The sequence below is a fragment of the Cyrtonyx montezumae genome, unplaced genomic scaffold (genome assembly GCF_038088225.1).
Source record: "Cyrtonyx montezumae isolate F1298 unplaced genomic scaffold, pur_monq_1.0 scaffold_4, whole genome shotgun sequence".
NCBI classification, from domain to species: Eukaryota; Metazoa; Chordata; class Aves; order Galliformes; family Odontophoridae; genus Cyrtonyx; species Cyrtonyx montezumae.
Genome location: NW_027072045.1, coordinates 33841647 through 33867391, shown reverse-complemented (window position 1 = coordinate 33867391; position 25745 = coordinate 33841647). Strand labels below are relative to the sequence as shown.

Genomic DNA, 25745 nt, shown 5'->3' with positions numbered 1-25745 from the left:
TTGACAGAGAACTCCTGAAGAGAAAACGAAGAACTCCCTGAGGGGAGGAACTCTTAGGACGGACCCTGAGGCCTGCTTGCTGCCATCTCCCATCCCCCACGGTGACCTGAAGAGTTCCTGAGATCAAAGGGCTACAGACCTTGCTGGATCCATGGTGGTGATGCTCTCTCTCTCTTGCTTTCTGCCAAGTCTCCTTGCTTTTCATCTCTTTTCTATCGCTCAACTTCCTTTCCCCATATCCCTAAGCAACTAGTATTTGTAATGAACCTCGTCTCCCTCCTTTACACTAGAGCGTGACAGGTGGCACTGGGCTTGGGCATGTTACATCAGGCACTGATTCACTGCCTCACTGTGGTCCTTACAGAATGTTTGAGGAGCAAGACAAAGACTCCTGCCCTTTGCCCCAAGGATGTCTTACATCTCTCACTGCTCTTCTTTCTCTCTTCATTTTGCAGCAGGGCAAAGCAGTGGAAATTCAGCACCCTTTCCACGGTGAAAAGACCCAGAGTGATGCTGCGGTTTGAGCACAGATTTCAACAATGCTGGATCCCCTCTTCCTGGGCAGCTGAAGTTTTACAGTGCACTCCGAATTCTGTCTTACTGTGCAGCACAAGATCCAGTCATCTGGGCAAAGCATGCTGCAGCCAGCCATGGGCACCTGGCACATGGCTCCTGTTTGAAGTAGAGGTGTTACAGAAACCCATTTGAGACTGCTTGCTCTGAGTCATTACCTAGTTCCACTGCCTACAGGAAAGGTAAAGGTTATGGCTATGCAGATCCTATTTAAATTATCTGTTTCATACAAAACTCCTTGTCGGGTCTCTTCCAGAAGAGGATCAGAAGCCCCCACTGACCAACACAGAATCCTTGAAGAGTTGTATCATGTCAAGAGAAACATGGAGTCCACAAAGCAAAGCTGCATCAAGTGAGACAAAGGCAAACTCTTTGCTTGGCCTCAGTAAGGAGCAGTGGGAAACTGTGTGCAGCCACAGCACTTAAAAGCCACATCTCCTACCTCAAGGATAATGCTTGCTAAATAATTGCACCTACTGTGGAAGGCTTTCCTGGTGACTGTCCTTTAATATTCCAGGTTTGTTAGTACAGGATATTCCCTCATTTGGAAGCACCAATATAACAGGGAAGAAACAGGAGAGGCAGAGTGCTTTCAATTCACTGCTAGAAGAAAAACCAACTCAACTGACAACTATAGGCAAGATGCCCAAACACATGCTCCATCTGCTCCATCAACACAGGGCAACATCCCCATTCACAGCTAGGAGAGCTGCTGAGCTACAATGGGTTTATTTCTACCTCTGTCAGCCAGTATTTCCCTTTGTTTTAAAGTGGCTGTCTGCAGGGCCCTCCTGGATTTCCTGAGGAGGAAGGCTGGTTTCTCGAGCAGTCCTCAGATCAGCTTGCTGGAAGGCACAAGAATCCAGAAAAACATTGGGGATGCTGTCACCAAAATACAGCTTGCTGTTCGCAGCTATTGCCTGGTATTTCACGAGTTGCAGATACTCTGGGGTAAGTTTCAGCTACAAAAAGAGAAAACAGAGACAGGTTTCTGCATTGTCAGATTTCAACTCAGGTAGCCACTTCTTAGAAATTTAGATGTGGGCTGCTCAATCAAGTGTTTTCTGAGTGTTGTTGGCACACCTACTTGTTTCTAGTGGAAAAGATTAAGTTAAGTCGCCTTCTGACCAGCTTTAGTGCTCACCTTGTTGGAGTCAGCCAGCTTTTGAGCACTGTAGTACTCAGCATCTGCTTTTGCCTTCTCTCTTGCTAGAAATGCAGCATCTACACAGAAAAATAAGCATTAGCAGGTGAACAAGCACAACACAGCAAGCATATGAGCCTGCCAAGTGGGGGTGAGCTGACCTTGGTGTGCCTTTGACTCAGCCAGGCTGGCCAGAGACTTGCACTTGTGGTTCCTTAGAGAGGAACTCTTGTGCTGCTGAGGCCTCTGTTATGTTTTGTAAGGCTGAGAGACCCGGGTCTGTTCAGCCTTGAGAAAAGAAGACTCAGAGGGGATCTGATCCTCATCTATAAATATTTAAGGAGCAGGAGGCGAAGGGATGAGGCTGGACTCTTCTCAGGAGTGTGAATATTGCAATAGGATGAAGGGAAATGGCCACAAACTGAAGCATAGGAAGTTTCGCACAAATGTGTGTGGGAACTTCTTCACAGCACAGTGACGGAGCGAGCACTGGAGCTGCACACAGAGGTGGTGGATCTCCTTCTCTGGAGACGTTCAAGAGCTGCCTGGACACCTACCTGTGCAACCTGGGCTGGGGAGCTGCTTTGGCAGAGGGATTGGACTTGATGATCTCTAGAGGTCCCTTCCAACCCCTACAATTCTATGATTCTACAGTACTACCTGTGAGTTTGGTACTGAGGTTTCTCTACATGCTTCCACTCTTAGCTAGAAGACAACCCCAGCACCACATCATGGTTACCTTCAATCTCAGAAATTCGCTTCTCTGTTTCCTTCTCCATAATCTTCTGTTGACAGTGAATCCTGGCCACCTGAGCAGCCTTCTCCGACTCTGCAATCACAACAGGCTCAGCACAGACACACACTTTGCAAGGCTTGAGAATCAGCAATCTGTCCCCAGCCCTGTGTCACAGGCACAAAAGTCATTTGCCTCTGCTGCCTCCCTTTCTGCTCAGATCCTATGGTCCTGTTCAGCTCAGTGCCAGTTTGTGCTTCAAAAAAGAAAACAGACCTGGTGCTTCTCGAGCAGAATTGGTAGATATTCTTTTTACAAGTGTGATTCCTCTTATTCAAGGGCATTTAGCTTAAAGTCCAATCAGTTTTGCTGGCAGAGATGTTAACTCTTGACCTGTTCTACAGAAGCTCTGCTGTAGGACAGAGGTGCTCGCTGCTCTGTGAAGTACATAAAGCAGCACCAAAATTTCTGTTTTATACATCTTCCACTGACTGTTGGCACAGCTTTTATCAAGACATTGTCTTTAACAGTAAGACTTGTTACTCTGGGAATGCAGCCCCCTCCACTGGTAGACAGGGATGGAGAACAGAATAGGTCCTACATGACCCATGATGAGATAAGGTTTTGGACCTGCTCCGAAAGCTGGATGTTCACACGTACATGGGGCTGGATGGACTGCACCCTAGAGCATTGAGGGAGTTGGTGGATTGTGATTGCCAATCCACTCTCCATCATTCCTCAGCAGTCCTGGCTAACTGGGGATATCCCAGTGGTTTGGAGACTGGCAAATGTGGCACCCATCTTCAAAAAGGGCCAGAAAGATGATCCTGGTAGCTACAGACCTATCAGTCTCATCTTGGTGCCAGGGAAGGTTACAGAACAGATAATCTCAGGAGCCATTGTGGACCAGTTAAAGGGAATCAGGCCCAGTCAGCACAGGTTTACAAAAGGTAGATCCTGTCTGACAAACCTGATTTCATTCTGTCAAGGTGACCCTCTTAGTGGATGAAGGTAAGGCTGTTGATATGTCTACCTCGACTTCAGTAAAGCCTCTGACACTGTCCCCCACAACACTATTGTGGAGAAGCTGGCTGCCCATGGTTTGGATGGGCATACTCTCTGCTGGGTGAAACACTGACTGGATGGCTGGGCCCAAAGAGTTGTGGTCAATGAGTTAAATCCAGTCAGTGACCGGTCACGAGCGGTGTCCCCCAGGGCTCAGTACTGGGGCTGCTTCTATTTAACATCTTTATTAATGATCTTGATGAGAGGGTTGAGTGCACCCTCAGTATGACACCAAGTTGGGAGGGAGTGTTGATCTGCTTGAGGGGAGAAGGGCACTACTGAGCAACCTGGATAGACTGGATTAAGGGGCAGGGTAACTGCGTGAGTTTCAATAGTGCTGGGACCTGCATTATAGTCACAACAACCCCAGGCAACCCTACAGGCTTGGGGAGGAGTGGCTGGGAAGCTGCCTGATGGAAAGGACCTTGGTGTACTGACGGACAGTCAGCTGAATATGAGTCAGCAGCATGCACAGGTGGCCAAGAAGGCTGATGGCACCCTAGCCTGGATCAGAAATGGTGTGGTGAGCAGCACTAGGAAGTCATCCTACCCCTGTACTTGGCATTGGTGAGACCTCACCTTGAGTACTGTGTTCAGTTTTAGACACATCAGTACAGAAAGTACTGATGTGTACAGGCCAGTACTGTATTTCTAATACAGTACTGGCCTGTATTAGAAATAGTGTAGCCAGCAGGAGCAGGGAGGTGATCATCCCCCTGTACTCAGCTCTGGTACGGCCGCACCTCGAGTACTGTGTTCAATTTTGGGCCCCTCACTACAAGAAGGACATTGAGGCCCTGGAGCGTGTTCAGAGAAGGGCAACAAAACTGGTGAGGGGCCTGGAGCACAAGTCTTATGAGGAGCGGCTGAGGGAGCTGGGATTGTTTAGTCTGGAGAAGAGGAGGCTCAGAGGAGACCTTATTGCACTCTACCACTTCCTGAAGGGGGGTTGTGGTGAGGAGGGGGTAGGCCTCTTCTCCCTGATAAGTAATGACAGGACGAGAGGGAATGGCCACAAGTTGCGCCAGGGAAGATTTAGATTAGACCTCAGGAAGCATTTCTTTTCTGAAAGAGTGGTCAGGCACTGGAATGGCCTGCCTAGGGAGGTGGTTGAGGCACCATCCCTAGCGCTGTTCAAGAAGCGTTTAGATGAGGTGCTAAAGGACTTAATTTAGTAGTTGGGTAGAGATAGTGATAGGAGGATGGTTGGACTAGATGATCTTATAGGTCCTTTCCAACCTTATGAACTTATGAACTTATGAAAGGACATTGAGGTGCTGGAGCAGCTCCAAAGGGCGACAAGGCTCATAGGTTCATAAGGTTGGAAAGGACCTACAAGATCATCTAGTCCAACCATCCTCCTATCACTATCCCTACCCAACTACTAAATCAAATCCCTACTAGGCTGTGAAAGCGCTTGGAGAATATGCCCTCTGAGGAGAGACTGAACTGGGGCTGTTTAGTCTGGAGAAGAAGAAACCTTATTGCTCTCTTCCAGTATCTGAAAGGTGCTTACTGCGGGAGTGGGACTGGTCTCTTCCCACTGGTGACAGTGACAGGACAAGGGGAAATGGCCTCAAGTTGCACCAAGGTAAGTTTAGGTTGAATATCAGGAAGCACTTCTTTACAGAAAGGGCTGTTAAGCACTGGAATAGGCTCTGCAGGAAGGTGGTTGATGTGTTTCAAAACTGGATGTGGTGCTCAGGGACATGATTTAGTGGAGGGTTGTTAGGGTACCATGGTTAGGTCGTGGTTGGACTCGATGATCTTTAAGGTCTTTTCCAACCTGAGTGACTCTATGATTCCATGATTCATGATTGTCCTGTAACCAGTTTCCCATGGGACATAGGAATGGAAACTGTCTCCAGCACGAGTACACTATCATACCAATGAGCGCTTTCTTCCGGTCCGTCTCTGCCTCCTTCTCTACTACCTTCTGCTTCTGGGCTGCAATGAGGAGCTTGGTCTTCTCAGCCTCCCTGCAGGACAAGAAACAATCTCATGGAAACACAGCTGGGTAGCAGTTCTACAAAAAAGGGCACAAGAGGACTGGAAGAAAAGATGCCGATGCGATGTTGGCAGCATTCCCTTGTAGGAATGACAACTAGTCCTGTGTGAGCATGCTTATTGCCAGTGGGTTGAAGGAAATGTACCTTATGCACAAGCATGATCAGAGTCCACTTATCATCATCTGAGCACAAAGTAAGAGTTTTCTAACAGTATTATGTTCATGCTGAACCCTCAGAACCAATTCATGAAGTTTTAGATGCTGCTTACTCACATTAACTCAAAATTTCTTCGGATGGCTTCAGGGATTTTGGGTTTTGTAACACGCACAGCCTATAGAAAAAAAAACCACAACAGTGAGTGCATCTTAGATGAAACATTTTGATGAGATCTGTATAGCAAGGAATTGTCCAGTTTCATGAAGACTTCTTAATATTAATCCTCTTGTGCCAACCAGCTGAGCAAGTCACTTTCACACAAGCACTTTACATTTGGATTTCCTATCTCTGGAGCTTTTAAGAAAACACAGTGATCAAGCAAGGGCTGCAAAAAAGATTTCTAGAGAAATTCATCAGCTTTGTTAGAAACTTAGTTCTCCTGCCCACAGATGGAATGACTCCTTAAGCAACACCAGCCAACAGATTCCAAAGTAATGCTCAAGAAGGAAGCTCACCAATACAAGTAAATTAAATGTCACAGCAGGGTGCACAGGGATATATTTTTATCTCCATAACACACCAAATCAAAGAGTAGTCTCTAGATGTGTGGCTTTTCAAACATTGGCAACAATTCCTCTGTCCATCGATAAAACAGTTTGATCTTGGAAAATTTCCTCTAGCTTAGACTTTATCTACTTGAAGGTAAAATCTGCTTGTATCTACGACACAGAAGCATTACTGTGCATCATCAGTATTATTAATGTTCAAATATTAAGGCACTGGTACAGGTTGAGACTAAAAGACTGAGCAAGAACTTTGCAGAAAAGGATCATGAAGGACTGGCTCTGAAGGCAAGCTGGTGTTATAACAGCAACGTTACTCTACGGCAACAAAGCCCATCTCCCTACCCCAGACTGCTCTGGCACAAGCTCAGCAAACAGGGTGAAGCCAACACGTATTCCCCTGTATCTGTGGCTGATGAGGCTGTATCAAGATATTGGGTGCAATGTGGGGAACACAGTGTAAGAGCTGCCAACAAACTGCACAATTTTACCAGAGACTAGGGCACAATTCTGATTTGAAAACACAGAATTGCAGGGGTTGGAAGGGACCTCTAGAGATCACCTAGTCCAACCCCCCTGCCAAGGCAGGCTCCCTAGACCACAACTTGTTTGCAGGGAGTTGTAGATGAGCGATAAGGTCTGAACAATCCTACTTCCCTCAGCCACTTTCCCTAAGACTAGTGCTCCAGACCCCTCGTAGCTCTACTGCCCTTCTCTGGATGCACTCCTGAGCCTCAGTGTTATTCTTGTAGTGAGGGGACGAAAACTGAACACAGTACCTGAGCTGCAACCTTACAAGTGCCGAGTATAGGGGAACAATCACATCCTTGGTCCCGATGACTACACTGTTTCTGACACAAGCCAAGCAATATACACATGAAGAGAATATTGCACCATCTCTTAAGGACTAGAGATGAACCACTTCCTTCACAAGTTATGGGGCATCTTCAAACTGCTGGTCCTGTGAGCTAAGACAGGACTGAAGCAGGAGAAACATCCTTCAGCTTTTGACCAACTGCGAAGACTGGGCATGGCAAATTGAGAAAGGACAGTTTACATCACAGATCAGATTTAGCTCTGTTATTAGCATTTCCTAGCAAAGAGTAGTGAGCTTTTCTTCCACCCTGAGATCAGAAAGAGCTTTTATGTTACCACGATGATTTTGACTGATGATGCTCTTCCATTGGAAACTTGTGTGCAACCTACAGTGCCAATTAACTTGAGTACTGGAAAAAGCAGAGCCGTGTCATCTTCTTTTGTTAAGATACTACCTGCAGTTGACTCTCGTCAAAATAGTCCAATAGCCAATCAGATCAACAGTCTATGGTACAAATAAGCCATGAAGCAGAATACAGTATTTACTGTAGCACTTCATGCACTGTCTAGCTAAATGTGGCAACAAGAATGGCAAAAAAGATTTAGACCAACTCTCTTCTACAGTGGAAGTTTTCCCAAGATTTCCATTTTAGCCCTTGAAAACCTAAGGTCTCCCCAGATGGCTGCCCTGAAATTCAACATGAAAACAAGCCAGCAGGTCCCACAGCACAACTAAAATTAAACATGATTTTTTAACAGTAAAGGCAAGCAGAAAGTCATGAAGGATGTAAAGGCTTTCTCAGACTCTGTTCCAAGCATGGAAAAGAGGAAGCACTCTTTTCTTCTTCAGTACTTGTAGAAACTACGCTGGCATGCTGGAACTATACAGAAGTGCCAAATGTAGTTTGAAGAAAAACATTTTCTTGCTCTTTGCGAATCAAATTCAACCCCTGCACATCTATGGCCTAAAAGATCATTTCTCTATCCTGTACATCTTCTTCAACATAGAACAGCATTTAGAAGTGGCAACTGTCACATGGACAGTTTCCAGCTGACAAACCTCACCTTACGGCACAACTACTTCACCTCAAGTGGAAAACAAAAGCAAGAAATCTCATTGATCCATTGGAAGGTGACTGAATTAGAGGTGAAAAAAAAGAAAAATATTTTATTGAGTAATAAACCTACCTGAATGGTAAGACCTGGTGCCATGACATTGAGATCTTTTTGCAGGGCCAACTTCAGATACTTATCTATCTGATCTGCAGAGGACAAGAGAGAGATCACATAGCTTTTGTCACCATTTCTCCTACACCCTGTGTGACAGTGATGCTGATTCAGCTAGATTTGAAGAGGCATCTCCACGGTGTAAGACAAAAAGACTTTTTGAGATCATTCAGTACACTGCTTCCCTTTTTTTACCCCCTGGATAATATTCTGAAGGATAGAGTCATAAGAACTACATGATAGTGCCTCTGGAAAAGTTCAGCTACTGACAAAGTCATGGCACCAGACTTGAGAGCATATGGATCTTACTGTCTCAGCAAGGACCCATATGCAGTATCTGCAGCAGAAGCCTGTCCTTCCCTAGCCATGTCAGTTCCATTGCCTGCAGCGAGCTCTGCCTCAGCTCGAGGGACCTACAGAATCCAACACTTGCTACTGAAAAAACATATTTTGTTACTTCCAAGCTTCAGGAAGGTCTTTCCACTGAAAAAGACAGTTATGAAGGGATTAAATTGCGTGTATTATCACGAAACACCTCTCTGATTATTTATATTTTGCAAGCGTGAGTACAGCATTCAAAGATTTACTGCTTCCTAACATTAGAAGTCTGACAGCTTTTTACCTACCAAAATAATAAACCCATTTTCTCTTGCTCTGACAATCAAGAACGAACAAGATGACGCTACACCTCTGGAGACACAGGTATGTACCCACTCCAAGGAGTGGAACATCGAATTTGCTAACTCCTGAATGGGTGATACCCCCTAGTGAAGAAACAAAAGCAGTGCAATGAACTGCAAGCACGTCCCTTCCAACCATGTGCTGCTAAAAGTCAGAAGGAAACTTTTAAAGAAGTTAATTCAGCAACAGAACAAACAGAAGAGAACGTGACACATCACAGTGAAGGCAACTAGCTGTCACGCTCCAATATAAAGGAGTGAGGCGAGTCATGGAGGTTATCCTGCCGACTACGCCATTAAAGATGTCACGCTCCAATATAAAGGAGGGCGACGAAGGTTCATTTGATTATGTATATACCCAGCGTGAGATTAAGAAACAACGGTTCAGATGTTGGTCCGACCAGTTTATTACCACTATAAACCAGGGAGATGGGGAAGGCGGACACTGTTAGGGTGATGGGGAAGGGAAGGCAAGCGATAGGAAAGATAGGAAAGAAGCAAGGATTTGTACAACGCGGGGAAAGTCACCAGCCAGGATCCCAGGGGCGGTCCGGTTGCAAGCGGCTCCGATGGTCCGAGGCAGAAGAGCAGGGGCGGCAGAGGCAGGGAGAACAGCAGCAGCGACGGGCAGCCCTGAGCAGCAAGCAGCTGTCCTGGAGAAGCGGCACCGGGTCAGCACGAGAGAAGCGGCATAGGGAAAGTCCAGGAACAGCATCAGTCAGCACCGGAGAAGCAGCCAACAGTGATCAGCTCGTGAGGGTTCAGATGGTAGAACACCTCGAAGGAGCGGTGAGGTCCAGGAGAAAGCAGCATGTCTCAGACAGCAGGCCCAGGAGGGAGTTCAGCAGCATGGAATCAGCTCATGAGGTTTCCGATGGAAGAACACCAACACAGCAACACCAACAAAACCACACAACCATCTCATGGTGGTCGATCCCTCTTTTATCCTTCATTTCTCTTGCCTACATGGCAAATCCCGTGCTAGCCCGCCAGGCAAGCTTCTCCTGAGATGGCTATCTCCCCAAGGAGATGAGTAACACACAAAAGAGTGCTAAGCGGCCACTGAGCTGCAGCTTATCTCTCTTTCGTTGCCCCAGGACATGCCCATCTGCTTGTCCCTTAGACAAAGGATTTCACAACCCTTGCCCAGGACTAGCTTGGACATGTTCATCAGCAAACTTTGAGGCAATGATATAAAATATTAGTCTCTTACACTAGCACGACTCTGCACAATAGCAAAGAACACGCTTTGTATGTCCAGAATTCAGCTGTGAGTGGAAAAGGTCTGAAATCAAACCTGCACATGTAGACGTGTTATGACAAAGAATGATGTTCTGAATCACTAGAGAGTCAAGTTCGAAAGTGTCATGGTTTTATGATTTTTGGTACTGGTATTCCACGTCATAACATCATGTAGTGCATTTAGAGTTAAAGAGTTAATGCTCCAGCTCCGTGGATCATCGATAGTTCCAGGTATACCTGTCTCAGAAGAGAAGAAGAACTCCATTCCCCAGAGGACTTTGCGATGCTTTGCGTTCTTACGTGTTTACGCTCAGAGGGAAAGATAAAAACTGTCTGCAGTCACGGGACACGCTCTTTCCTTTGGGATCAACTCAGCAGTGGATGCTCGCTGCCGTCCGCCTTCAGCGTTAGCGTAAGGCCTTCGGTTTACCGGACACTCTCTCTTGCTCATTTTATTTGATTTATTAGCTTTAATTCCAATTATATTGTATTATATTGTGTTATTTTGCTTTTCCGATATCTTATTTAGTAAATTAGCTTTCCTCCTCAGATCGTTGCCGCTGTTTTGTTCCTAGGCCCATCTCCCTTTTCCCTTTTTCCTTTTCCCTTTCCCCCTTCCCCTTTCCTGGGGCGTGGGTCCGTGGGTCCCCCACACCAATCGTCATGGAACCGGGCCGAACCTGCCCGTAAACCGTTGACAGAAAGGAAGCGGCACACAAATATTTAAGGAGCTGGTTTCTAGACTGCAATTTCAGTACAGCAACTCGCTGACAGGAAACTGCTATAACGTGTTTCACAGAACAGGAAGACTACACAGACCTTGGTGGGTGCATGCAGCTGTCATTCACTTACCAAACAGCTCAATGTAAACCTCCTGGAGAGTATGGGCACTACAGAACTGATTCAACTCATGATGAATTTTGTTGAAGATCAAGGTCTTGTCATAGTTCGCAGTGTAATTTCTCACAATATCGTACACTGAGAAAATAAGAGAACTATTACAGCTTACCAACAGCCCAGCACCCAGTGATCTTCCATTGACATGAACTGCTTTCTGCAATGCTTCAACCTCAAAGTGACAGCCTGGGACACTGGGAAAGCAGTGCAGCACTAGGACAAGGCACCAGAGAGGTGGGGGACCTCCATCCTTGGCACGTTTCAGGGCTTGGTTGCACACAGTCCCAGCTGCCCTGACAACTGTTAGCAACACACCTACTGTGAGCAGGAGGTGTCAAAGGAGACACCTGCAGAGATCCTTTCCACCAGTGCTGCTAGGTTCCATTACTCAGTCACTGCAGTAAGACATATTGCATGCTCCTTGGTTAAGATTTGCATAACCAAATGAAACAGTAAAACCCATCCAGGACTTGCATGTGTAGGATCAGGTGTTATACAAAGTAAAAAAAGCATCATATTCACCTTACAACGTGATTACAACACATCAGTAACGTAATGGTTTTGTGTTAAGCTATGCTGCTGGGAAAAAAAAAAAGCTGTCTGCATCTTTGGTTTGGCAGCTGATGAAATAAGAAGGTAAGAGGCTCCTACGTGGGCCTTAGCTTTGTAGCCTTCCCATCAGTTGAGCTGGCAAGCACATTGGGACTTTGCCATATATACAGGTTCACAGGTCTGCCTCCCTTCAGCTCCAAGAAAGAGGACTGCCTGAGCACTTGCCACAAGTAGCCCAACATGTCAAATACTTCAGAGGAGAAGCAGCCCTAGAACTTAATTTCACCTCTGCAAACTCATGGTTTTTTCAAAGGCTTGCAGGCACAGGCATGAATCTAAGTACTGGGAACCACAAGCTACAGAAAGTGGAAGGTGTAGCAAATCAAGACAGAGCTGCCCGAGAGTGAGTGAAGGAAGCCACATTGCTGCTTGTTGAGACAGAACAGGATATACCTGCATACGGTGCCAATTTATTCACAACTTCTATTCGGTCAATGTAGATCATAACACCACCACTGGAAGCAAAAAAAGAGAGTTAATGAATTATTACTGAAATTGGTCTGCATTTAAAGCCAAGTTGTTCTTAATAAATTCTGTTAGAAACTTGAAGTTAATTTTTACCCAAAACAATTCCAACCTTTTGAACATTTTGCAATCAGGTATCAGTATACTGCAGACTGGTCCTTCTCTCTGCATAAACCAAAAGCCTGCTCTAGCAAGCCTGTAAAACAATTTTCACTTAACCTTGTTACCTCCTACTCATCCAACAAAAAGGAAATATCTTCAGACAGGAATGCAGCCACAGTTATCAAAAGGTGGAGTCCAACACAACGAAAACAATGCAGCAAGGCCAGTAGATAACACCTACTGCAAGCAGCAGGGCAGCCTATCTACAAACTGCAGATTGCAGCTCTTCTAATCAGCAAATAAATTTTAAATAGAAAAGCCACTGGTTTAAATTCACACGTTTACTAACTCCAGCAGTTACTTGATGAGATGACTGTCAGAAGTGAAGGAAAAAAAAACATACAACAAATCTTAATTCTCATCCTCTGCATCCCTATGTCACATTGCAAGCTGCTCTGCAAGATTAACACTGCTGCGTTCAAACTGTGCCTTCAGAAAGGTCCCAAATGCTGTTAGGAAGAAGCCTGGAGGCAATCCTTCTTGCACAAGCACTCCGTGGCATCCTGTTGGCAGCTCAATGAGAGGCAATGAGCAGACTGACCTAGGGAATGTCTCAGTGCTCAGCTCTACAAACCAGCGTGCTTCACAATAAAATACAAGCCAAAGTAGTACATGACAGACTGAACTTGTCTGCCTCCCTGTTGTGGTGAGGAGGGGGTGGGCCTCTTCTCCCTGATAAATAACGACAGGACGAGAGGGAATGGCCACAAGTTACGCCAGGGAAGATTTAGATTAGACCTGAGGAAGCATTTCTTTTCTGAAAGAGTGGTCAGGCACTGGAATGGCCTGCCTAGGGAGGTGGTTGAGGCACCATCCCTAGCGCTGTTCAAGAAGCGTTTAGATGAGGTGCTAAAGGATTTAATTTAGTAGTTGGGTAGAGATAGTGATAGGAGGATGGTTGGACTAGATGATCTTATAGGTCCTTTCCAACCTTATGAACTTATGAACTCATGAGGCCCCATCTGGAGTACTGTGTCCAGGTCTGGGGTTCCCAGTACAGGAAAGATGTGGAGCTCTTGGAGAGGGTCCAGAGGAGGGCCACAAAGACAATCAGAGGGCTGGAGCACCACCCCTGTGAAGACAGGTCAGACTGGATGGACTTATTCAGCCTGGAGAAGAAAAGGCTGCAAAGAGACCTCATTGCAGCCTTCCAGTATTTAAAAGGGGGTTATATTGCGGTAGATAGTGACAGGACAAGGGAGAATGGTTTTAAGCTCAAGGAGGGAACGGGAGGTTGGAACCCCTGAGGCAGGGGGGTTGGAACTTGATGATCCTTGGGGTCCCTTCCAACTCAAGCCATTTGATGACAACGAATGGCACGGAATGTACATTTTTCTCCACTTGTTCTGCGCTCTGTCCTTCCATGCTTGATTAAATGACTATTCCTCATTCCAAGCAGTCCAATAGCACTCCTCAGAATTTTCTGAACCTACTTTAATCCCGCTGATTTGTTCCAGTCACCTTATGATACTTCCCTCTGCACAGGGAAACCCAGATACCATCCTGTATCATCTAAATATCCAGTCAAGGGAGAAAAGCAGAGAGCAAGGGTTTCTTCCACCAGAATCTCCTGCAAGAGTAATGCTGCACATCTTAATACTGGGGCTCTTGGTGTGTAACAGTTTCATGGGAATATTAGAAGCAAAACTGTCCTGGGCAGTTTTGGGGCAGTTATTTTGGCAAAGCACTGCATGCTGAATTGAGAATCCAGCCACTTCATTTTGGCATCTGCAACTTAAATGACAGCTGAGACGAAGCTCTTTCCATTTCAGCAGCTCACTACCACTCCAAACATCCCCACTTACAAAAGCAAGAATGCCAGATGCAATGCAGATTGACTCCCACTGCACACCTCCCACAGAGAGATCTCCAGTGATTAAGCCTCTCCACTGCAGTTTACACAGCCTTTCTCACACTTGAACTTGTGACCTCTTCCCCAAAGTGCTGATAGAACATGTTGGGATGCAACATGCCCTAAGGTCCTCACATCAGCGCTGTCCCTAGTTTTACCAACAGAATGAAAACATATAGGGGATACTATGTGAGCCACATGTACACCAGTAGATATTTCAGCAGCACTCAGACTCATACACTTCAGGATTTGGGCTAACACGTGGCTAGGAGAAGACAAAGGAAGAACCAAAAGATTTTGCCATAGAAGAGGCTGTAAAAAATGTAAACTTTCAATGTCATTGCTAGACCACAAAGAAGACCACACCAGGCTGGATAATGAGAGTGTATCAAAACTAGGCTTAAAGCTCACACCTAGTCTGTTTAGAGACACAGTGACTAACGTAACACACCACTTGTTGTCTGTGCAGTATATTTTTCCACGTGACCAATAACAGGGAGCATCTCTGTTCCTAGAGCAGCAGTCCTCTAGTACTGCATTGGTTCTCCTACCACTGATCTTCAGCATGAGTCCAAGACTCACATCTTTGCAAATAAATGTCTAATACTAGGGCAACATCAACATTTAGCATGTCTTTCCATTAAGTTTGTATGAAAAAAGCTACTTTCCTTATTTTCTTGTGCAATATTGGTACTAAAATAATTTAAATCTGCTTATTGTATTGCACAAGTAACGTAGTCAGTGAAATACTTTCAAGTCAGTTCTTTGGAATACCTTGCTCTTCTACAATTAGTTTTGCAAGGTCTCCCTGATCATCAGTTTTCAGAGATCAACAGACTTGCCATGAGGAAACTGACGAACTTCCCAAGGAACTGCGCATACATTATCTTGTCAGAGAAAGTCAGAAAGCTCAAACACAAACCACATAACTGATTTTCTTCACAGCTTATAACAGATAAATATTCTACCTGCCGTAATGAAATGGTTTTATCCTTTGCAATGATAGCTGTTTTATGAAAAGTACATATGCGGTGCCAACACATTTTAAAATCTCTATTTAACATAACCATTTAACACAGCCATATACGAGGGGGACATGAAAGGCAGAAAATGGGGATGGGACACCCACACAGCCATTCGAAAGCTTCCTAATGTATGAGAATATAGAGAATAGGAATAAAGTGGAAGAGAAAGATAGCCTTTGCGTTCTGATGGTTTGATACAAAATTACAGTACTTTTAAGCATTTAGGATCTATTTTGGTAACAAATTTTGAATTCAGATCTCGATCAATTAATTACTTACAAAATATTGTTTTACTAATTTTTTTCCTAATATTTTATTAGGGAAACCAGGATTCAAAGCTTTGGCATGGAGCAGCTACAGACTTTGATTCCAAATGCTCAAGGCATCAAAGAAAATACAGAAAATTGTTCTAGTAGTAAAATCTCTGAACATCATCATTACTCATAAACACTCCTGAAAGAGGCTTGAGATCTAAAATTAAAACCTGCTAGGTAGTGCAGGAATTTTACACTAATATTTAAGCTCAAGCAATGTCTCATGACTTACTATAGGAATAATTCTAAGAACTCATTTTAACAAGGGCCCAAACACATCTAAATTAACTCTGCTTTATTAATATCATCACTAGCGTTCAACTTCTAATTTCAAAAGGGCTGCTGCATGTCACCACTCAGGTCATACTGATAATGTTTTGTTGTTTAGAAAAACAGAAACATTGCAAGTACCTTGCAGCTAATACACAGGAAGAATCACCACTGACTGCAATGGAGCAGATTCAGCGATCCCTTCAGCTTGTAAACAAATCAACAGAACAGGATCTGCAGCCCAGCTCAGCTTGCTCTCCTATTCTTGCTCTGCTTGCTTAAACAAACAGAATCAACTTAGTTACAAGTAGGAAAGGGCCACCCTGCTAGGCTGCTGCTTTATTCCGTCACATTCTCTGTCTAAGTCAGGTGAAATGCTGATTCCAGAAAATGCCCATTATTCCAGGAAACTTATTTTCATGAGCTGCTGTTTAAACAAGTTATCTCCCCACGAGAAAGGAGGACTACTGTTCACCATTTACTTTTGCCCAGTGCTGGAATCAGAACTTGTATTCGCCACAACCTTCTGGCTAGAAATAAGCGAAGCAGAAGGCAGACAAAATCAGAATAGAGGGCGAGCAGAATAACACAAGGAGAAAACAAGGAAAGTCAGGAGGTCATCATGATAAATGCAAACATCAAGCTGTGCAAAAGCAAAAGCACTCAATCCCATAACTCCTGCTTGATTTCCAAGTGGAATGAATGTATTTATGTTTGGAACTAATTTTATGCTTTTACTTTTCAGCCTCTGCAACGCAACATTATGAACAATTACTGTGAGCTATGCAAGAGAACACATCTACTCATCACCAGAAAAAATACAATATAATAACATACCTTGTCCCACAAGGCACATTTTTCACTTCATCAGTGTGCAGTGCAGTCTGAAATAAAAAGATAACCAATGCTCAGAAATGCACGCCATTCTCCAGGCAGATTGCACTGTGTTCACTCCTTCACAACCATAACAGAGGCACATAGAACCAAACTTCATCCCCTGCCTCCATCATGACAGTTCTAAGTGCAAGTGGGAGTCGGACTTCATCCTAACTACCTTCTGGGAGAGACAATGGCAGTTGTGCTCATTTCCCTACACCTACTTCCTGCAGCTTTCCTGGGAATCTGGCCACAGACTTTCCCCCCTGGACTGAGGCATCTCCTGCTCTGAATGAAGCTGTGCAGATTCTCATGCAGCAAAGCACCCAAAGGCCCAACAAATGCTGACATTTTGCACAGGGCAACAGGAGACACTGACCTGCACAGATTTGAACGTGGTAATGAAGGGCAACATGATGTGGCATCCTGGTCCACTGGGACTAGTTAACAATGCGCCACCCCTAGAGAGAGAGATGAAGAAAACATTCAGGCGAATGGAAAATACTACATGCTGGCTTTGAGAAAGTACATTCAAAATGCCAGAAGGCACAGCTGTCTTAGTGTGAATTACACAGTTCACCTGCTCCAAATTTGCTGCATCAAAGAGTCACTTCAGGTCTGTAACCTTATACAGTACAGTGCCAAGGAGCAATCTACCTGGTGAATGAAATCTGCATTGCCTCAACAGCTCAATTTCCCTATAAGATGGCTGGTCCTAAGTAAGACACTTGCCTGCTGCAACTTGACAGTATTGAGAAATTAACTTTCAGAGATGGTAGACATTGCTAAATTCTTCCATCGCTGCAACACTGCACAGTGCCTATAGAACACAGATTTTTCTCCTCTAAGCTGCTGACTAGCAGTCATGGAAAAATCCAACAGCTGGTGATTCTGCCAGTCTGGGTTTCCATAGAGCATTCAGCACAGTCCTTACTTAAAGGGCAATGATCTGCAGTCCCTTGTGTGGTCAGACAGCTGGTTATAGAGACAGAGAAGAGCTCTGAGCACTCAGTGCTCAGCATCCTGAAAAGGCCCACGCTGTTCAACACGCTCGTAATTACAGGAAAAAGCAGCATAAAGGAATTGGCCCATAATGGGCAATGTGAAGGATGCTAAATGGCAGAAGTGACCTAAAGATTCAGAAAGGCTGGCAGAAAAAAAGCTCAGAAATACTGAATTTCTTCATTCCTTTACTAAAATTTGAAGAGGAAGCATCCAGCAACCACCCCCTCTCTTCCTATAGGGGGTATCCAAGGCAGCTGCAAACTCTGGATGCCACTGCGCCAGGCTGGTCTGAGAAAGGGCAACAGCACCCAGTACCTGCCATAGAAAGGTCCAAGGGTGTGGGCTTTGTGCTTTTAGATCCCAATCACAAGCAGAAAAGCTACCTTGTATAGAGGTAGGAATAGCAGCTGAGAGATTAGAGAAAGACTGAGGACTGTGATAGCTCTGTGCAGAACTGCCGTATAGGTACAAGACAACAGAAATAACTCAGCCTGCCCACTGCAGGGCAAAACCCTGAGGAAAAAGCAGCAGAGGGCAATCCCCTCCCAGGGCGCTCTGAGGGCTGTGAATTTCAGCAGAGAGAAAAGCCTGCGGAGGCCTTCCAGTAGGAACGCTACCTGTAGTACACGGCCATGTGCCCCTCCTCAACTCTGTGGATGGATGCATAAAGGAGGAAGACGAGGATTCCCGTGGCAGCCGCCACCACCACTGCACTCTGGGCCACGGCCATCCTCGCAGCACCTGTGACACAAACCGCTGAGAGAGGGCGGAAGGAGGCACCCTTCCCAAGGGGAGGGAAACCCCAGGCCTTGCACTGCAGCCCTTACGCATCCCAGCTCGGCGCCGCACAGGCCTGACCCGCCCCTACCTCACGAACCCCTCCTTCAGACATGGAACCGCACCTCGGGACCCGCGCACCCCCACACCTGCTCTCACCTGGCGAGCCGGCCTCTGGAGACCCACGCCCGCCTCACCAGGCTCCGGACCGCCCGGCACAGCTCACACACGCCGCGCCGCCCCGGCCACCCAGGCTCAACGGCCACAACGCTCCACCCCTCCCGCCGCAGAGGCCCAGTGCGGGACGGGGGCAGAGCCAGCGCCGCGCGGCGCACAATGATGGCGTCACAGACCACCGCCCGGCTGCCGGATGACCGCGATAAGTAGGGCCGCAGCAGCCTTACGAACGGCGTTCATTAACAATAAACTCTGCTTAAAACACACGCGCACACCCGTCTGTACATTATAAGCCGCCTGCCGGGCCCAGCACCCCGGCCGCCCCTTGCTCTCTGCTGCGTGGCCCGGTGGGGCCTCACAAAGCCCACATCCCCCCCACGCAGCTGTAGGCCCGACCTCGGGGCAAGGTGCTGCCCTTGAGGGTGGCTGCTTCCTCAGAGCACTGCAGTGCATGCCAGGTCCCCGCCGTGCAGAATGCTCGCTGTGTTGAAGGCACAAGGAGGTCACAGTCTGTAAAAACATTACTGCAAGTTCCACATATCCACTGCTGGCCCTACAAGCCTGGGCAACCCATGTCCAAACCGCAAGGCAATGGGGCATACCGTATGGGGCTGCAGGCAGCTGTCTGCACACAGGCAGGAAGCAGCACGGCTCCTGGGCCTACTTCAGCCAGCTCCAGTCAAAGTTCTGAAAGAGGAAGCAAGGAAGGAACACTGATAGGCGGTGACAAAGTATTTATCCACCCAGCATCTCTCTACCCTCCACGTAATCATTCTATCACAGCTGGAAAAACCCTCACTGTTTCATGACATGGTTCCACCATGCACTCCCCATACCTACTACAGCACTTGGGCATGGCATAGGTTGTCTAGCTCTGAGAATTATACTGTGTCCATACACAACCTACTGCTACTAGCCCTAGTGATTGTACAGGCAGTACAAGAACACAAACAAAAGAAGAAAAGGCTCCCAGTCATATTTATGCAAAAACAGAGAACGAAGATCTCACTGATTTCTTTATCTTGATTTCCTCTGAGTGACCTGAAGAGGACAAACCTCATTTTCTGCTGCTTTCCTGTTTTCCAACTCCTGTGTCATGATACAAGGAGAATGGGAAAGGAAACAAGCATAACCAAATCAAGCACTGATTGGCACAGCGTGACTCCACAAGAAAGAACAATATTTCTGGGTTACAGTATGTCAGTCAGATGCTGCACCATGGGATGAGATGTGGGTGGTGACAGAGACTAACAGACAGTCAGTCAGAATAACAGGTAGGAAGCCAGTCAGAGGACTTTTTCCTCCTCAGCAATAGCAACTCCTGCTAATGAGTTTTCATTCACGAGTAAGTTTTCACTTAATCCATCCTGAGTAACTTAGCCACTCCAGTAAACTCTTAGTTCACTGTTTCCTGTGATTCATAAAGAGCAGAACATTAAAACTAGGAATTAAAATTGTTAAAAAAAAATTAAGAGCTCCATTTCATCAATCACCTTCATTTCTCCAACCCTTTGTTCCTTATTTCTGTATCTGTAACAGATAAATGGTTGTAACTTTTTATTCCATAAGGATGGATGCTAACCCTCAGGAGATACTGTAATTAGCTTCTGAAAATCCAAGTTAGAGCACATCAGTGGACGTCACTTCCTCACAGATCCTTGACTTCCTTACAGGACTGCAATAACATGCACAAGCTGACAGAAGCTGTACTGACTTCCCCCCTTTAAAAAAAGGGGGTCAATCTGCTTGCCTAATTCCATCTGTATTGGTGTTTCTATGAAACAGACCTAAAATCATCTGAGAACCTTCTCTAGAAACCTTGTGTTCTGTAGTGCTCGTCAACCTGCTGGTGACTGGGCCCGTTTGAGCAGAAACTTACCAGCCTCAATCAGTAGCTCAGGAGCACAGTTTTAAGATTGCATCAACATTTCTGGGTGAATATCATCTACTTCTGTCATGTCTTGCTGTTTCAAAAAAAAAAAAAATTCTCCAAAAAGCCTTCCTAGGACTCTCTAAAGCCACACTTTCACCATAATGAGAACTTAATTAAATACCAGAAAAGGGCTTTCATGCAGGCTGCTTTCCATGAGGGCCAGCATGTTAGCCGAGTCCAGGGGGATGACAGACATCATATGCCAGTGACAGCAATTCACATAATACCAAATAATAAGGAAGCGGTTAAGGAGTACTCCATACCCACAAAGAACTCTGTTGTGGCTGTGACAGGTCCTCAGAAACACACCAACAAGCTTACTGTCAGGCTGTTCTGCTCCTCTCTCGTCTCCTGCAACATACAGCTAAAGCAATTAAGATAACTCAGGTTCTCCTCTATCACATCAACAAAGTTTTCTCTGTAGGGAAGGCGTAACAAGACAGATTTAAAACAAGTTAGCACTGTCATCAGTAGGTTCCACAATGAAGAAAAAAGAAAAAAAGCGAAACATGAGCAGAACTAACAGTTTTCTGCAATTACAGCAGGTGCCCTGTAGGGCACAAAACATGCCTGGAGGTAGCATCCTGCAGATCTTCACCCTACATGCCTGCATTTGTTCTCCTTCCCTACAGAGGAAGTGCACAAACCACTCTGAAATTCAGCCTTATCAGAACACCGAGGACGAGCTGAGTACAAGGGGCCTGAAATCACTGCCCATTCACATATGTCTAACATCTTTCAGCTCTTTGTACAGTGAAGCCAGATTTCAAAGAGGTTCTGTGAAGACACACAAAAGCACCTCACTCAGGAAAGTGCCCATTAAAAGGTGATCACCCCATATCACTTGGAGGTGGAATATGCCTGTCAGCAGCAGAGAAAAGAGGAAGCAGGAAGCATTGCTCAATGTTTCAGAAAACTGACACCCAGCAAAATCATGCTTATAAAACGTGTATCTTCAGAACTTAGGTATTTCAGGCCCCAAAAGAAAGAGCCATTGGCCAAACGGTTTGATAAATGAAATGTTTGTGCTTGTTAACCCTGGTATAGCCTCTACAATAACTGCACTGTGGCACACTGAGTGTTGAGCAGTCTCTGATGGGCGCCCTCCTTCTGTTAGGCTGACTGGAATTAAAGCTACTACTGAAATGAGAAAAGGTAAAAAACAAACAAACACCAAAACCCTCAGCTCCTGCCAACTCTCTTGTCTCAGCTAGGCTGAGATATGCAAGACATTAAGTGCACCGTGCTAACTGATGGAGATCACAAGCTTTACCTGAGAGGTATACGAAACTTGCTCAGGATTGGAGCATGGAGGTCTGTGAAAAAAGAGTTAACTAAACTTCCAAGGTTTTGGAGTGTTAGTAACATACAAGGTACTTAAACTGTTTTGGAAGGATGAAATAAAACAGACAGATTGTTTACTAATGACTCCAATTTCAGACCTACTTTTCAATTAGCACTTTTGAAACTGCTGCAAGAAGCACCAAACATGGCCTGATATATCTGGCACCTGCGCCAGAACTTGGGCATGAAAATAAACTGCATTTTGTCTCCAAGTCTGCCTTTTGCTGCAGCCCCGGGGGACTGCTGTGGTATGGACAGAAAGAAGTTATTAAAAACACCAGCCAGGAACTGAACAACACTGCCTTCAAAGACAGTCTAGTATTGCAAAATATTCTCCCCTAACATATCCAAAACCCACCACGTGGGACGTAGTAAAGATGTGTAAATAGGTCAGGGCTCCTGAGCTCTGGAGACATCATCAGCAGAGGACAGGATTTCAGGCTGTACATGTACATAGTGGTTACAATGACCCCTCTCTGCAGCAGCATCCTTTCCTTGTGTCTCTTACCCATCTTCAGGAGTTGCCATAGATGAAAGAGGGTGAGGTGCATATTCTGAGGAGCTCTGGGGGGCCCACGTGGCTGCTGGAGTTGAGGCTGTCCCTTCTAGGCTGGAGCTTACCAGTGATCGAGAAGAGCTCTGAGTCTAGATAAAAGAAATACATTTTCTGCGATACATTTCCTAAACTGAGCTTAAATGCTGGCAGGTGGCAAACAACAGATAGTTTTGGCTGCACAGTGACTAGAAATGATGCATAAAAATCAAGTGTATTCTTCAAACTACTTACACTATTTAAAGAAGCAACCGTTTCACTTTTGCAGAAATACCAACATACTATAGGTTTAAGACAGCAGACTGAAATTTTACCTATGCCAGTATACACACTCCAATACTGACGAACACTCAGGGAGCATAAGAACAAGGCTCATGTCATGCTATGTTACGTGAACCATATTCCAGCCTCCAGCATTTTGGCATTTGACGACTCCCTAGGACCAAGAACACCTTTGCTGGACTTCTCTTCCATGTATTTGTCTACTGCCTTTCTAAATCTGTGTTAACTTTCAGCATCTCAAACTTACCTTCTCTACAGTAAAGTAACTACCGTGTGGAAGCATCTCTTTTTTGTTTTGTTTCTTCACATCTTAATTTGACGTCCCCTGGTTCTCGTAGTGGAAGAGCAAACAACTCAACCAGAAGCTACTTACACAAGCAATTTTCAGCAAATGCCATATCTACCTTTGTCTTTTGCCCTGCATCTGCATCACCGAGTTATCCGCTTCCTTGACGTTATTTAGACCCACTTCAATCTTTGGAAGCAAATCAATAATTTTCTGCTTACAGCCCAAGAGATTGCTACAATAAAAACAAACACATAGTTAATTCCAGCTTGCATGACAATGAGCTTTTGGCAAGACTGAAGTGGCCTAATCTTGAGATTCAAGGAAAATTCAGCCAGAACACCCCTTCTCCGAGTACCATGCCATAGCAGCTGCAGGTACAAAACCTGCAAGGCTGGGGGGACCCTGGATTTTTCTCTGTCCAGTTAAGACTCAAGACTACTACTTATACAGACAATATAAGCTCTTAATATGAGGTATAAAAATTGATCCTGATGATGACAGACAGCTTAGAAACTCAACCATGGTATTTTAATGTCTGTGCAAGTCTCAGTAGACTAATGTACCTAAGCTGGCAACTTCCTCTGTGGGATCTATTAGCCATAAGCTAAAGAAAGTAAGGATAGATAACATTTTGCTGACTACTGAGACCTATGCAGTGCTTTTTTTTGTTTGAGCTGTTTGAGGAATTAGTGAACTGTTATTTTCTCAGCTGTTACACTGTTGTTTTTCTTTTTAAAGACTCAAATTTCAACTTAAGCACTAGCAGAACTGACTAATTTTAAGGCAAACTCTTGGCTGGTAATAGCACAAGCTACTGCATTTTCCTCTCGCTTGCTACTAGCTTATGCATTAGCTATATGTCTTAGAAGAAAAAAGTGGAAATTTAACACAGACACAAAGGGAAGAATTAATACTGCTATGAGAAGTGCTTAGCTGCAAATGGAACGTTTAGGTTCTGACCTAAAGATACAAATGCTGAAAGTTGCCTTTGTTTTTCTGAATAGTGTACCTGAGATGGCCAAAGAGCTCCTTTAGAACTCGGTCTTGGCTCTGAACTGTCTGCACAATAATCTTCACCATGTCTGTGCTGTCACTGTAGGCATGATCTGGAAGGAACATCATCATTACATCAGTAAAATGGTCAGTGAGGAGCCACTTGCTTCCCCTCACTCATGCCCAGAGATAAGGAGAGTCACTTAAAAGGAGCAGGCAAACAAACTGAAACACAGTTCAGAAAATCTCAAGTCAGCTATAATCTCTCATTAGGCACAGCTTTTCTTAACCATCTCTTCTTTCCACAGACACAGGCTTCAGTAAGGACCGTAGCTAGTTGCCAAATGCACAAGAAACTAACTCTTCCTTGCTTACTAGGCTGCATATTCAGAACATGTAATGCCCAAACACGAGGCTCCATCAAGAATAATTAGGATATTAAAAGAAAAAGGATTGCCTTTGGCTGGAGTGATGAGACAGGAACTGCAGTTCTTCCTGAGTATGCGGGAGTAAAGGAGTAGTACTTAGAGAAAGAAAATGTTAGGAAATGTCAGGAGGCATACAGACTTGTTTATGGCAGATGTTCAAGTCTGAAAATCACAGGACAAACCCATAGCTGAGTAACAGTACTACAGGAATTTGGGAGAAGTCCTGGCTCAGCAGAACAAGATAAAATTGGTTTGAGGTATGTTCTTGACAATGACTTGACTTCTCCTAAACAGTATTTTCAGGGTTGATGGAACTGAGTTGAGAAAAATGAGTGAAAGTTAGTTGTTGGGAACAAATCTAGAGCAGTCTTTGGACAACCTGCTTCCGTACCTGGAGGTCTTGTTTTTAATTGCTTGTACAGGTCTATGGCTCACTGTTCCTTTCAAAAAGAAAGAAAAAAAATAATCATATGCCTTCACGTGGCTCAGCTGTGTTTTCCTTCTGCAGTATCCTTAACTGCAAAACCTCATTTTTGTGACTAAAGGTGCTTCTGCACAGCTGCCTCAAATTACTGTTCCCCTTCTGCTTATGTTGCCTGGTCAATTTAGAGACATTCTGCAAATGAAAAGAAACATCCACAGCACAAACAATATGACAGTGTTTCTTTTCCTCCTGTTAAGTACACACCGTTTCTTTCAAATACTCCAAAAAGCAGCAGTTCAGACAGGTCTTTGGCCCACACCAGACTTCTTCCTTTAGCTGTCCCTAGATCACCCCTACACGATTTCAAGAAATCATGCAAGTTTCTCCTCCTTATGTATGAAAGCATTTCTAGCATACTTCATAGTTATCTGTCTCCAGAGCCCTGCATCAGCCTACGACAGGGTAGAAGTGCTCTCTTCTCCTGCAGCACATGGAAAAAGAAAGCATTAGCATCCAGTGCACATCCCATCTGACACACCACACAGGACCCACCTGTGTCTTGAGGCTGCATACATCAGATCTGAAGCAGCACACTTTGCTACAGCCTGAAAAACTGAAAAAAACAGGAGACTGTTCCCCACTCCTTGTTAAGAGCAACAGCACAGAATTTTGTCTTTGTAGCACTCAACTATCCTGTATACTTTAAGCACCTTGAAAAATGCTGATGCAGCCTTGTGTTCTCAGCAGTGAAAGTGCTACAAACAATGTTTTACAAGGCAATTTCAATAGTAGTTTAAGCTGATGTGAATGTGGACCACTGCTACAAAAGGGAGTTTCTCTCCTTCACCACTTCCTTCCC

At 45.1% G+C, this 25745-nt stretch overlaps 1 protein-coding gene and 1 pseudogene across 1 annotated transcript; both read right to left on the bottom strand.

Moving 5' to 3' along the window:
- Positions 1–309: 309 nt before the first annotated feature.
- Positions 310–18522, bottom strand: LOC136055216 (erlin-1-like). The gene is given in 12 exon segments (XM_065746929.1): positions 310–1390; positions 1392–1535; positions 1718–1797; positions 2457–2546; positions 5403–5494; positions 5797–5855; positions 8248–8321; positions 11061–11186; positions 12111–12172; positions 16643–16689; positions 17061–17142; positions 18304–18522. Coding segments are annotated over 12 exon segments (1086 nt in total). The 5' UTR covers positions 18417–18522; the 3' UTR covers positions 310–1273.
- A 407-nt stretch (positions 18523–18929) lies between these two features.
- The window catches only part of LOC136055021 (inhibitor of nuclear factor kappa-B kinase subunit alpha-like), a 30560-nt pseudogene continuing 23744 nt past the window's right edge, over positions 18930–25745 (bottom strand).